The sequence below is a fragment of the Tympanuchus pallidicinctus genome, unplaced genomic scaffold, assembly GCF_026119805.1.
Source record: "Tympanuchus pallidicinctus isolate F22 unplaced genomic scaffold, pur_lepc_1.0 scaffold2, whole genome shotgun sequence".
Lineage (NCBI taxonomy): Eukaryota > Metazoa > Chordata > Aves > Galliformes > Phasianidae > Tympanuchus > Tympanuchus pallidicinctus.
The window spans coordinates 55,050,557-55,062,137 of record NW_026294721.1 but is presented as its reverse complement, the minus strand read 5'-3'; the positions used below and the strand labels follow the sequence as shown (position 1 = coordinate 55,062,137).

The 11,581-nt window shown below is 45.5% G+C and overlaps 1 protein-coding gene across 2 annotated transcripts in view; it reads right to left on the bottom strand.

Annotated features, from left to right (window-relative positions):
* Positions 1–1,553: 1,553 nt before the first annotated feature.
* Positions 1,554–11,581, bottom strand: part of FRAS1 (Fraser extracellular matrix complex subunit 1) — a 163,599-nt gene continuing 153,571 nt past the window's right edge. The window contains exons 64-73 of one of the 2 annotated variants that reach the window (XM_052681999.1): positions 11,386–11,546; positions 10,387–10,601; positions 8,489–8,639; positions 7,712–7,819; positions 6,419–6,578; positions 6,021–6,137; positions 5,465–5,631; positions 4,914–5,119; positions 3,542–3,688; positions 1,554–2,880 (exon numbers count right to left, since the gene is read on the bottom strand). In XM_052681999.1, the coding sequence (XP_052537959.1) occupies positions 2,296–2,880; positions 3,542–3,688; positions 4,914–5,119; positions 5,465–5,631; positions 6,021–6,137; positions 6,419–6,578; positions 7,712–7,819; positions 8,489–8,639; positions 10,387–10,601; positions 11,386–11,546 (2,017 nt within the window). In that variant the 3' untranslated portion in view covers positions 1,554–2,295. The other variant, XM_052682000.1, reaches the window with a different exon arrangement.

Sequence of the window (11,581 nt, the reverse complement as noted above, 5' to 3'; positions counted from 1 at the left end):
AAGTATGTTATTAATGTTCAGCACGTGGCAGTGATTAATACATGATCTGTCAGAAGTCCAGAGTGCTGTAAAAAATAAAAAATCAAAAAGGAGGTTGTGATGAGCTGGGGGAAAAGGTACTCCTTAGAGCTGAAACATGAACAAACTATTTTCAGTTTCCACAGCTTATTGAACAACATCTATGCGGCGTTTCCTGTATTTAGTAAGCAATTAGGCAAAACCAGTTAACTAAGCATTCAGTATTTTTATACTTGCTCCTGTGTTGTGATGCTGCATATACACGCTTACAAGCTTACGCACACATGCGCATGTATACATATTTGCACACACATACATTGAACTCCCAGAAAGACACAGACATTCACATAGATGCACACACAGGTATGTATTTATATACACATATGTACACATAAACACCCACACAGAAGCAAAGACACGCAGATGCAGGTGTGCAGGCATGCACTGGGCATTTCCCATGGATATGCACTTGCAGACAAATGGAGAGATGCAAATAAACACACAGATAAACACATGCACAGAAACAGTTATGTGCACATGGACACACACAGACATACACACATGCACTCACCCCCCACCCACAGAGAAATGCATGTACAAGCATACGTGGAGACATGTGAATGCAGACGTGCAGATGCATAGAGGTACACCCACGGACACAGAGATGTGCAGAGACACACAGACACACAGGTAGATGCACACATTCGTACACACAGTATATACACTTTGTATATGTGTACACACACACACTACAAATTGCTACTAAATTACCACCAAAAAAATGTGTATGTATGTTACATGATGAAAGGAAATGTCTATATTACCCTGAAGTTCAGGATCATCTCAGTGCCTTTGTATGTTATGGGAGGTGCTGGTCACCAGATCCCTCCCAGGAGAGGGACTAATCAGTGATGTAAAAAATCCTCATTTCAGAGATGATCTGGTAAGGGGCTAGTCTGTCCCGGAGATCTGGCGCAGAGTTTTTGTGGGGAAGCTTTAGCGGAGATGCTCATTTGAGTTACTTTGTTACCTTTTTGGTGTTGCTCCTGAAGCAGGCATAAGACATCAGCTCCTGGTGCTGCTCACCGTGGCTGCTGACTGGCAGCGGTATCCCGGACAGCCTAGGAACTCCCTCTCCCCACCCCCACTATGGCAACCCCACAGCAGCCCCTCTGGCAGAGCTCCCATTAGGGAGCGCTGTGGCCACGGCCAAAGGCTCCATACAGCTGTGGTTGGTGTGGGCTTGCATACCACCGTGCCACAACCCAGGCAGCACCATGGAGTCACCCCACCAGCACCCAAGGCAAGGACTCCAGCACATGCAGACACGGCTCTGGCTGCTTTCGAGTGGTTGGACTCGATGATCTCTTGGTTTTGGGGGTTGGACTCAATGATCTCTGGAGGTCCCTTCCAACCCCTACAATTCTGTGAGTGCCAGGGGCAACCATGCTGCCACCAGGATCAGGCAGCAGGTAAAAAAGGGTGGCTGAAGGCACAGGTAGGCGCAGGAAAAGAACACTGCTGTCACGCTCTGGTAGGTTCACATTCAAACTTTACTCTGTAGCACCATGAAATGTGACAATTCATGTCCCTTAACTGCCATATCTACCCCAGAGAGCACCACTGTAGCAAAGGTCCCATAGGGTTACAGCCCAGCTGCCAGCAACACAAAGCTCAGGCAGAACAAACCCCCAGGTCCCACTGAGCACTGAGGCTGCACTTTCAACTTCTATTGTAGTTTTGATTCATTTGAAGAAGCAAATCAAGTCACTCCGCCTCTGATATTACATGAGGATATATTACTTCTCTTACTTTTTTCCCTAGGCAGGTAGCAAACTGCTCCCACATCCTGCTGGCACACACACTGTTGTGCTCAAAGCTCAGCAACGTGGATTCACAAACACATTAAGTTTCCCAGACATCGCTAAAAGTGCTCCAAAGTCCTGCAGGGAACTGTGGTCTCCTCCTTGTGAGGGCTGAACCAGGCCCTGCCATAGGCCCGTGTCACCTTCTCCAGGGGATTTCTGCCCCTGCAGCATAACCCTCCTGCTCAAACATCAGATGGACCAGTTGTGTGTGATGCAGGAGCTCAGCTACAGGCAGAGCAGTGACCGCCTGGGCTGCTGTGCATCACACAAAGCCAGAGCTCCTCCTTTTCTCATGAGAGTATAAAAATACCAGCATACTTATACTCATCTTTTGGTTTTTGTCTCTGTGGGTTTTTTTTCCTTTTTACAAGTTATAAAAGGCTTTTACAAAACATAAGTACGCGCTCCATTAAACTTCTGTTCCGTCGTGCAAATTATTGTGGACTTTAACTTCTAAGTTCACCTGCTTCACCTTCCTGCTTTTGACACTGGAGACGCCTCCTGTTTCCCTCAGTATATTGATGTTCCTCACGGTGCAGTACTGACTGTTCACTGCCTTCTCCGTGCCCTTGGGCAGCTCCACCTTAGTGTTCAGAGGGTGCTCCTCTGGGGCAGCTCGAACAGCCTCTCTCTTCCTCCGCAGTGTCCGGCACTTCCTGGTGACAAGGCAGACTCCCAATAGCACCAGCAACAGCAGCATGACAGCAGCAAATGCACTCCCAAGGGAAGCACCTGTCTGCGATAAGGAGGCTGCAACCACAGCTTCCTCCATCTCCAAGATCAGCGACTTCATGTTGGTGCCGTTCTTGACCTGATCACCCTCGTTATCATAGATTAAGGAGTCATCCAGCATCAGCCTCCCATCACCGTCAACCAGGTCTCTGCGGCCACGCTTCAAGTGGTGAGTAAGGGACCGCTGAACACGAGGCCCTGCAATGCTCTCCGGGCCTATTATGTAGATTACTTGAAGGTACCACTGATGTCCAGCTTCCACCTGTGAGGAAGGCAAGATGTGCACACAGGAAGTCAGATAAAATGATTTTGTTAGGTAAAGACAGAACTGGATGCATTTTTATTTTTTTTTTCCATTTTTTTGAGTCACGCAGATATCAGCAAAAATATTCAGCATAAGCACCTGCACCAATACTTATCACCAAATTCAGTCTTCTTGTCTGTCTTTGGCAGTTGTAATGATTAATGGAGAACATTGCCAACCTGTATTTCAACTGTTCACTGAGTGCTTTGAAAAAAAACCTAACCATCAAAACATATTCTTCATCTCCACTTCTCGTGCAGGAGTTTGATTCTGAACTGTTTCCTTTGTTAATTTATGGTGTGACCCTAGGAATGCCAAGAAGTCACTTAAGCTGATGGAGGTTGCTACGTTATAAAGAGGACCTGACTGGGGAGGGATGACAAAACTAGGAAATCAGGATCACCATAGCTGCCCCTTTCCTTTGCGTTCCTCCCACTGTGGCAATTCCTGCTGTGTTCTGCCTAGCTCCTCCAAGTTTTGTCCTAAAGCCGGCCTCTGAGCATGGAGGGGAATCGCAACCTGAGCTCTCCTGGCCCTGTCAGTGGGAAGGGGTGCAGAGTGCTCTGAGCTAGCTAATACAGGACTTAGTTCTGCTCTATGGACATCGCTTAGTACATACCTTGTAGAGAGCATCCACCTTGAGAGTAAATCCATCCACACCAGGCATGCTGCTTACTGAGTGAAACTCAGACAGTTCAGAGGCAAAGTGGGCATCAAAAGGCACATCATGGAAATACTTATCTGTGACCTCTGGTTGGTTTCGGTCCTGAAAATCAGAGCAAGAGTGCATGCCATCAACACCGTGCACCTGAATAACCACGTGGCTTTCAAGAGCAGCTTCAATGATACCGTAAAGGAAAGCAACACTCCCAGTGATTGCTTTCTTTTGCCAGAGCTGATGTTGTCTCTCCCTGAGCTCATCTCACTTTATATCCTAAGGCTTCCTCCTCTCTAATTAAATATTCCCTTAAAATATGTCCTTTCCTGCTCAGAAACACTTGCTCACATGTGGGCACAAATTTCTTAAAATTGCTCATTATTGTTTTAAAAACAAATTCTAACACATTGGGGCACTTTAAAGCTCAGCCTGGCGTTTCTGCACACCTTTCCAAAGGGAAGCCAAAAGCTGAGTGTCTCAGTAACACCTGTGCACTTCTGCAAAAACTGAATCCAAAGGTCCAAGTTCCACAGACATGAGCACACGCACTTTTTAAAAATGATTATGTTTGTGCATGGGACATATTTCTAACCTGCATGATGTTTAGGCACTTCACACTGTTTTAGCACTGAGCAGTTCAACAGTAGGTTTGTAGAATGGAGCATCAGGAAAAAAAGCAGCTAGCTCATGTGCACACTGGATGAACTAATAGGACTAAGCTATTAGCTAAGTAAGGCTGCCAGTGAGGACGCTGGCAAATGTTAATTTGAAAGCCTGTAATTAGAGCTGAATGCACCTTGAGAGCATGCCATAGCAATGAAGGGGAATGCTGTGAAGCTGGTGAATAGATCTCCCTTTGTACGCTGCCTGTGCCACAGCACAAACAGAAACCATTTATGACCTTGGTACATATGGGTTTTCTGCTTTTTTTTTTTTTTTTTTTTTTTTTCTCCTTCCTCATTTGTTTTCTTTTACTTTAGACTAAGAAATAATCATGGTTTAAGACTGAGGAAGATTTGGTGTTGTCTTTACAGCTTGGACCTGTCTGCCAACCAAAAAGCCGCAGCATTTCACTTCTCATCCTTTTGAAGACAGAGCCTGTTTGCTCTAGGGAAAACAAATCCAAAGCAAAAGCAGAGGACAGCACTACAAGCACATTATTTCAGTAAGAACCTCTTACAGTACTCCCTGATGGGCAGCTTCTCCCCGCAATGTGGAATGTCATTTAGTTCCCCATCTGTCAGGTTAGCAAGGGGCTAGGAGACCAGACTTATTCAGACATGACTGCACCTAATGCCCCATATTATTGTTTTGTCCACAGCAGAAAACTTACCAAGAGGAGAAATCTGTGTTTCAGGTGTTTGTTGGGTTGAATACAGCCATACTGAGGCCCCTCATTATAGACAGTTCCTGTTGGGTCAAAGAAGGGCACGTAGCCATCCTTGCCGGTGCACAGGTAGACTTTCTCCAGCTGCAGTTTGTAAGCAGCATTTAGGTTTTGTTCAGGATTCCAGAGTACACGGCCGTACAGGATTTGCCCTGAGGAGATTGGGAGGTTAAACTCTCCAAAGGGCATCAAGGAAGAGATAACAAAAAGTTCAACAAGAGAACCTCTGTTAGAGCCACACACCTCCCACTACAAAAGCAGCTGTGCTTTTGTACAAGCCCACGTGCACAGAATAGCCTGCCATGACAGAACACCCTGCCACGAGCACATTCTTGTCTTGTGGTCCTGACACTGCGGTGCTGTGACATGCTCAAAGTACCAGTTGTTGCTGTACAAGAGGCAAAGCCAAATCTGAGTTATACCTTCCTTTTTCAAAGAAACCAAAGTTCTGCAAACAGAAACATCCAATACAAGAGGAACAAGAAAAGAAATCCTACCTTTTGAAAAAGCCCCTTTGTAATCCATTTCTGCCAGAGACATTTCAGACTTGGTGGGATCCATCAGAAACACCTTCTCATTGTTACAGAGCTGAAACTCTGTGTTTAGGGAGTACACAACAGGAACTGGGCGGTTTGTCTGCTGGAAGGCAATCGGGATCAAAAATCTATATTGAGACAGAAAGGGTGAAGTTTAGTTTAGATGCATCTGAAGTTACATGCTGGTGACACGAAGTTACATCTGCTTTACCATTTTTCCATTCTGCTTTCACAGAAAGCCCAGCAGACTGTACTACAGCAGTATTCAGCATAAGCTTGCCTGTTGCCTCTCACCTGCCCACTTTTCAAGTAAGACTACTGTGCCCCACACAACCAGGTAAGGCTTTCTGACTATTACACAGGCTTCTGTAGCCCCAAGACTGAAAACCGCTTGGCTGAGAGCCCATAAGGGAGGTTACTGCCTTTCCCCTCCTGCTCTCGTGGCGCATCCCCTGCTTCCTGGGATCATGCAAGTAACCCAAAACTGGGTTCAGAGGTGAAAACGGTGACTCTTTACCGCTCAGGAGCATGAGCTGTACAGGGCAGGGGCTTGTCTCCAGGCTCTATCCATGGCTGCGTTGGCTGCACAGTACAAGGAATTAAGAGGATTGTGTACTCTCCAGAGTAGTCCTTCCTGAGAACAGACAAGAGACACCATCGTCATCAAACCAAACTCCAGACCATTCCACTCTCTGATGCAGTTGTCTAACATCCACATTTTCCAAATTAGTGGAGCAAGGAGGGTTCATCGTAGGACCTAACCCAAAGCCCAGAAACACCCATTCAGCAGGTGCAGGAGGAACGATTTTGATTGACGGTGTTTAATTTGATCCTCAGTGCAAGTAACATAGATTAAAGAAAGATGAAAACAATAATAAAAAAGATGGCCTGAAGTGCTGAGCCTGTGGTCCTCACCTGTTATAAGAGCTGGTTGCCCTCCAGAGCTGGTAGGGAGAGTCGAAAGTCTGAGCAGTCCACAGCAGCTGCAGGTCAAATTCGATCCCTCCCAGATGGTCTGGAGTTATTAAAGATGACTTCATATCTGGCAAACTGTGGTGCTCCATTACAAAGAGCCCTGTGGTGAGGACAAGGAGGTGACAATAAGGCCCTGTGAGATACTACAACGCACACAGCAGCACAGGGGGAGAGAGACCCCAGGTCTCTCATTAGGAACAGCCTTAGAACCTGCTCAGCATCTCAGCTATCGGTACTTCACATCCAAGTGCAGATTTTAGCTTCTGCTAAGTACACTGGCTTGAGGTGGAGCCAAACTTGGGTATTTCTGCAGCTTGCTACTCCCAAATACCAGCAGTTTCCCGACTGTCAGGAGATGCTCCCGTTCCCATGACTTGTCACTGTGCTGCTCCACTTTCTTGTTTTAGGGAATGATTGGTGGTACAATTACAAAGACAGGCTAGGGAGCTGGGCTTGTTCAGACTGGAGAAAAGAAGGCTGCGGGGTGACCTCACTGCAGCCTTTCTGAACCTAAAGGGAGCCTATAATCAGGAGGGGAGTCAACTCATTGAAAGGATAGATAACAGCAGGACAATGGGAAAGTGTTTTAAGTTCAAGAAGGGTAGATTTAGGTTGGATGTCAGGGGGAAGTTCTTTACTATGAGAGTGGTGAGGTGCTGGAACAGGCTGCCCAGAGAGGTTGTGGATGCCCCTTCCCTGGAGGTGTTCAAGGCCAGCTTGGATGGGGCCCTGGGCAGCCTGGTCTAGTAACAAATGGGGAGGTTTGTGGCCCTGCATGTGGCAGAGAGGTTGGAGATTCACGATCATTGGGGTCCCTTCGTCCCGGGCCATTCTGTGGTAACTGTGTGAGACAACAGCAGAGAACGTGGAGCTGCCCTGTCTTGGCAAGAACAACAGAAAAAGGAGAAGGCAGTCTCTATGTAAGACACCTGGTGCTACATGAAGGCTTTTAATCTAATGGAAATAATTATATCCAAACCAACAAGGGCTTATGAGGGCCCTAGCTCAATCACTGACGTTAGATGTAAAGTTTGTAAAGTTAAAAGTGAAAAATGTGAAATATTTCTAAGCTGAGAGGCTAGTAAAAGGAAGAACAAATTGGCTCTTGGGCAGAAATACTCTGATCATTAACACTGATCTTAGCCATAGCTTGTTTTACTACCTGTGCTTTCAAAACTGGACTGTATTCTCATGGTGCTCTCCTTCTTCATCAGGACTAATATTCATTCTCACCTCTGAACTTGGCCTGGGTCTTGAACTCAATGACCAGTCGGCCATCCTCACGGATGTAGATCCTGATTATCTGTAGCCGGGCTGAGAGGACGCTGTCTGTCTGAATCCCTGTTTGGTACAGAAAGAACAAAGTTACTGTGGAGGACAGGTGGCACAGCAGTCCTCACATGGTGACAGTCAGCCCTAATCAGCCCAGAAGCATCCAAAAGGGAGCTGAGATCATCCTCCAATTGAGTCAGCTGTACAATTCCAGATATTGTGGGAAAGAAAGATAAATGAGCTGGAAATAGAAGACTGACAGGCAAAGGATAAACCATAACTATACACGGTGATGTTAAGTCTTAGATGTCACCAGCAGTGGAGGACGAGCACAGAATGGGACCCACCATTGGCAGTACTGTGGTTATGATGTGAAAAAGTCAACCTGTGAGAGCTAGGAGGCTGAAGATCACAGCTGCAGTTCCCACATGGAATTCAGTGGAAAGCATTGGAGAAACCATGCCGAATGTCCCATGGGGAGCAATTTCTGCCTGGCTGAGGAGGCTCCAATGAACACCTAGCTCTTTTCCTGCACCGTCTCAGTGATGACTGTTCCCATTAACACATGCTGGGAGAAATGACAACTCCCTTACTAAGCTTTCACAAAGGCAAGCACAACTGGACTGACACTGGATGCTACCCAGACTCGGGACTGCAGTGACACTGCATAAACTAAGAAAAAGGGAAAACTGAGAAGAAAACAATGCTCATACACAATCTGAAGTGCCGTGGACATACCTGTCCTCCACAGAACAGTGTCGTAGAAAAAGGAAAACTCCATCTCTGTGTGATGCTCAAGAGAAGCCCAACCTCTTGGCGCTGTCACGTAAATATAGGACACGTAGAGGGGGACGTGGACTGTTAAGAAGGACTGAGCAGAGTCCCGTACCTGTCAACAGAACCCAAGCAGATGATTATGCACTCTTCAAAGGAGAGACACTGGCCTGGACTTGCAGCACCCTCTTTGTTCACATTCTGCTCTGCAAGTGGGGAAAAAAGTCACAATGTTTGCAACAAAAGACTCCTATTTAGTAGAGGTGAGATGAGACCAAGCACACTGGTGCAGTCAGGAGCAAATCTTTTTTCCTTCCTTTTAATGTCTGAACTATTCACTACAGGAATAAAACATCTACATCCACATTAGAGCTGCAGCCTAGTGGGATGTGAGACACAGGGGATGGCGGCATGGAGCCCTGCGTGCCATGCACCTCTGTAGCTTCCTTGGTACTCCTATGTCACACAAGCTCTGTGGTGCAGATGTGACCAGGCTGGGGGAATGCTACTTTGCATATCACACAATAGAAGTATTTTTTAAAAACTTTATAAATCCGAGTGTTTCCCAGGCTGCCTGCACTAACTGAATGACTGTCAAGCAAGCAATGTTACTTGACTACTGAAGGGCAGGGTTTTAGACAAGGCTCAACAAAGCTCCCACGTTCACTGCTCCCACTGTGGACCAATATTAGGTAGGCCCTTCTGACTGTGGGAACCCACACCAAACTTCTAGAAAGAGGGAGAAAGCTTGAGTGCAGGATCAGCTAAAAGTATACGCATTACACTTTTTTGTAGACTCCCCCCTAATATGTGGCTTTGAACATCTGCAATGAACATAAAATGAAAATGCCCACAGTGTTTCTGGGAAATCAGAGGCATGCAAGTTTTCCACTACAATGCAGGAATTTGCATTAAAAGCAATTAATTTGCAAAACATTTATCACTAGAGGATAATTTGAAAAATAATGAAGAACTGATGTTATAATAATATATATAATAATAAAAAAGTATACGAGCAGAGAGCACTCCTCACATTCTATAAAAACCCTACAATTAGGTCAGCTATCCACACATGAACTTTCTTTGCAGGTTTGACCGAAGTGCCTTCCTTTTAAATAAAAGCAAGTGCTAAAACACACTGCTGTCCTTAATGCACCTAACAAAGGGAGTTGTGCTCACAGCTTTACCTTGAGTTTCCAATTCCATGAATTAAAATGAAGCAATTCTGCTTTCTCAGAACTGCCCTAAAAGCACTTGGAACAGCACAGGTCTCTGGCTCCGTATACAGCATTTATGATTTGTGGGGCACAGCTGTTCTGTGCGAGCCCTCAGAGAGCTCAGAGAGACGTTCCAGACTGGTTGGTGCCAGTCTCCTCATACTACATTACGCAGTTGCTCAGGTCAAGGAGCATCTCTGAATTTGTGTAAATAACTGGAGCTATAAAAGTGAAGTTAACAAAATATTCCAGACCAGAAGAAATTAAAATTGTTTGTGTTGACCATAATCTTCTGATTGGAAATTCAATAGAAGAATCTAATGCAGATGAGACTCAGAGACTGCAGATGAGTGAGGTGGACGTTTATAATCTGTCCATGAGAGGGCAGTGAAACACATGTTTGTCGTGAAAAGCACTATTTTGCAAGAGAACGTTTCTGGCTTTTGATGTGACGGTAATTAATTATGCGTATTTCACAAATACTGTTTTTCTCTTGGTAAAGGAGGAAAAAAATGTGCTTCAGGTGTACAGAGCAGAGCAGCAGAAATGCCAAGCAATTAAGTATTAATAAACACACAGTGGAGGTCTGCCACAGAATGGACAAAAATCTGGATGATGTGACGAGTTCAGGATATGCCATCTTACCTGGAAGTCAGCAGTTACAGAGCCTCCGCAGACATCAATTAATTCAGTCATGTCGTAATAGGCATCAAAGGTCCATATGCAGCTCTTCAGATTGAGGTGCTTGTACAGCTGGATTGTCTTTGGCTCTCTCATCGTGGGGTCGAACTGGTAAGGGCGATCATAACCAGGACCAAGAACAATGCTTTCGTATGTCACTTCATCAAGGAATCCTGCCTCTGGGAGTAAGAGATACAAGGCCTTCAGATCTTAAAGAGTTTGAGCTGTGCATTGAAGTCCCACTTGCATTCTCAAGTCATGTCAGTGATTTTTAGTATATCGAGGACTTAGTCTCCTCTCCATCACCCTAGAGGTCAAACTGAACATATACAGATCTTCAAGGGTGAAAACGTTACAGGAATGCGCTAACAATCTTAAAAAGCAAGCTTAAAAACCTATTAATTAAAGAGTGAAGTTAAATTTTAAGCTTAAAGGTAGAACAGCTTGAGCATGTAAATTAAGAGTGAAATGCAACAACCCTCTGCCCTCCATGGAGCAACCACAGGCCACATTGCCCTGAATGTGAGACATAAACTGTGTATTTTTTCTAGCCTTGGCATTTACCCTAGCGATGATCTTGCTCTGGCTGCTTCTTCTTGCCCAACTGCAGAGCTCAGTGACACAGACTTCCTGTGAATTCCACTTTATCCACACGGATATCACAGAGACAGGTTTGAAAAACAGAACATGAGCAACACGATGTGAACCTACAGCCTCTTCAAGCAGCAATGCTTCTTAGCCCTGTTATAATTTGATTATTCCTGTGCAGTACCTCATTTTCAACAGAGCAACTCTGTTACAACAGAGCACCATTGCTATTAGCACAGGAAGGTTATTTATTACAGGAATTATTATTTCCATAACATCAACAGCCCAAAGGAAGACAGAGCTTGCTGTGCATTATCGTTACTGGTTTCCCAGTACTCCCCTGTTGTGCAAATAAAAGCTGGCTTTAAAGGTTACCTGAGATGCCTTTAAGGTCTCTGATGGTGACCAGGTTTGAGCAGACATGCTGATGTCTGTAGATAGACTCAGAGAGCAGGAAATGCAGATTGTGTAGCGGCAGGGTGGAGATGAGGGGCAGCATACCATCCTGGTGCGGGATCTGAACCGAGATGTGAATCCTGGAACAAAGAGTGGATGAGAAACATAAAAAGCA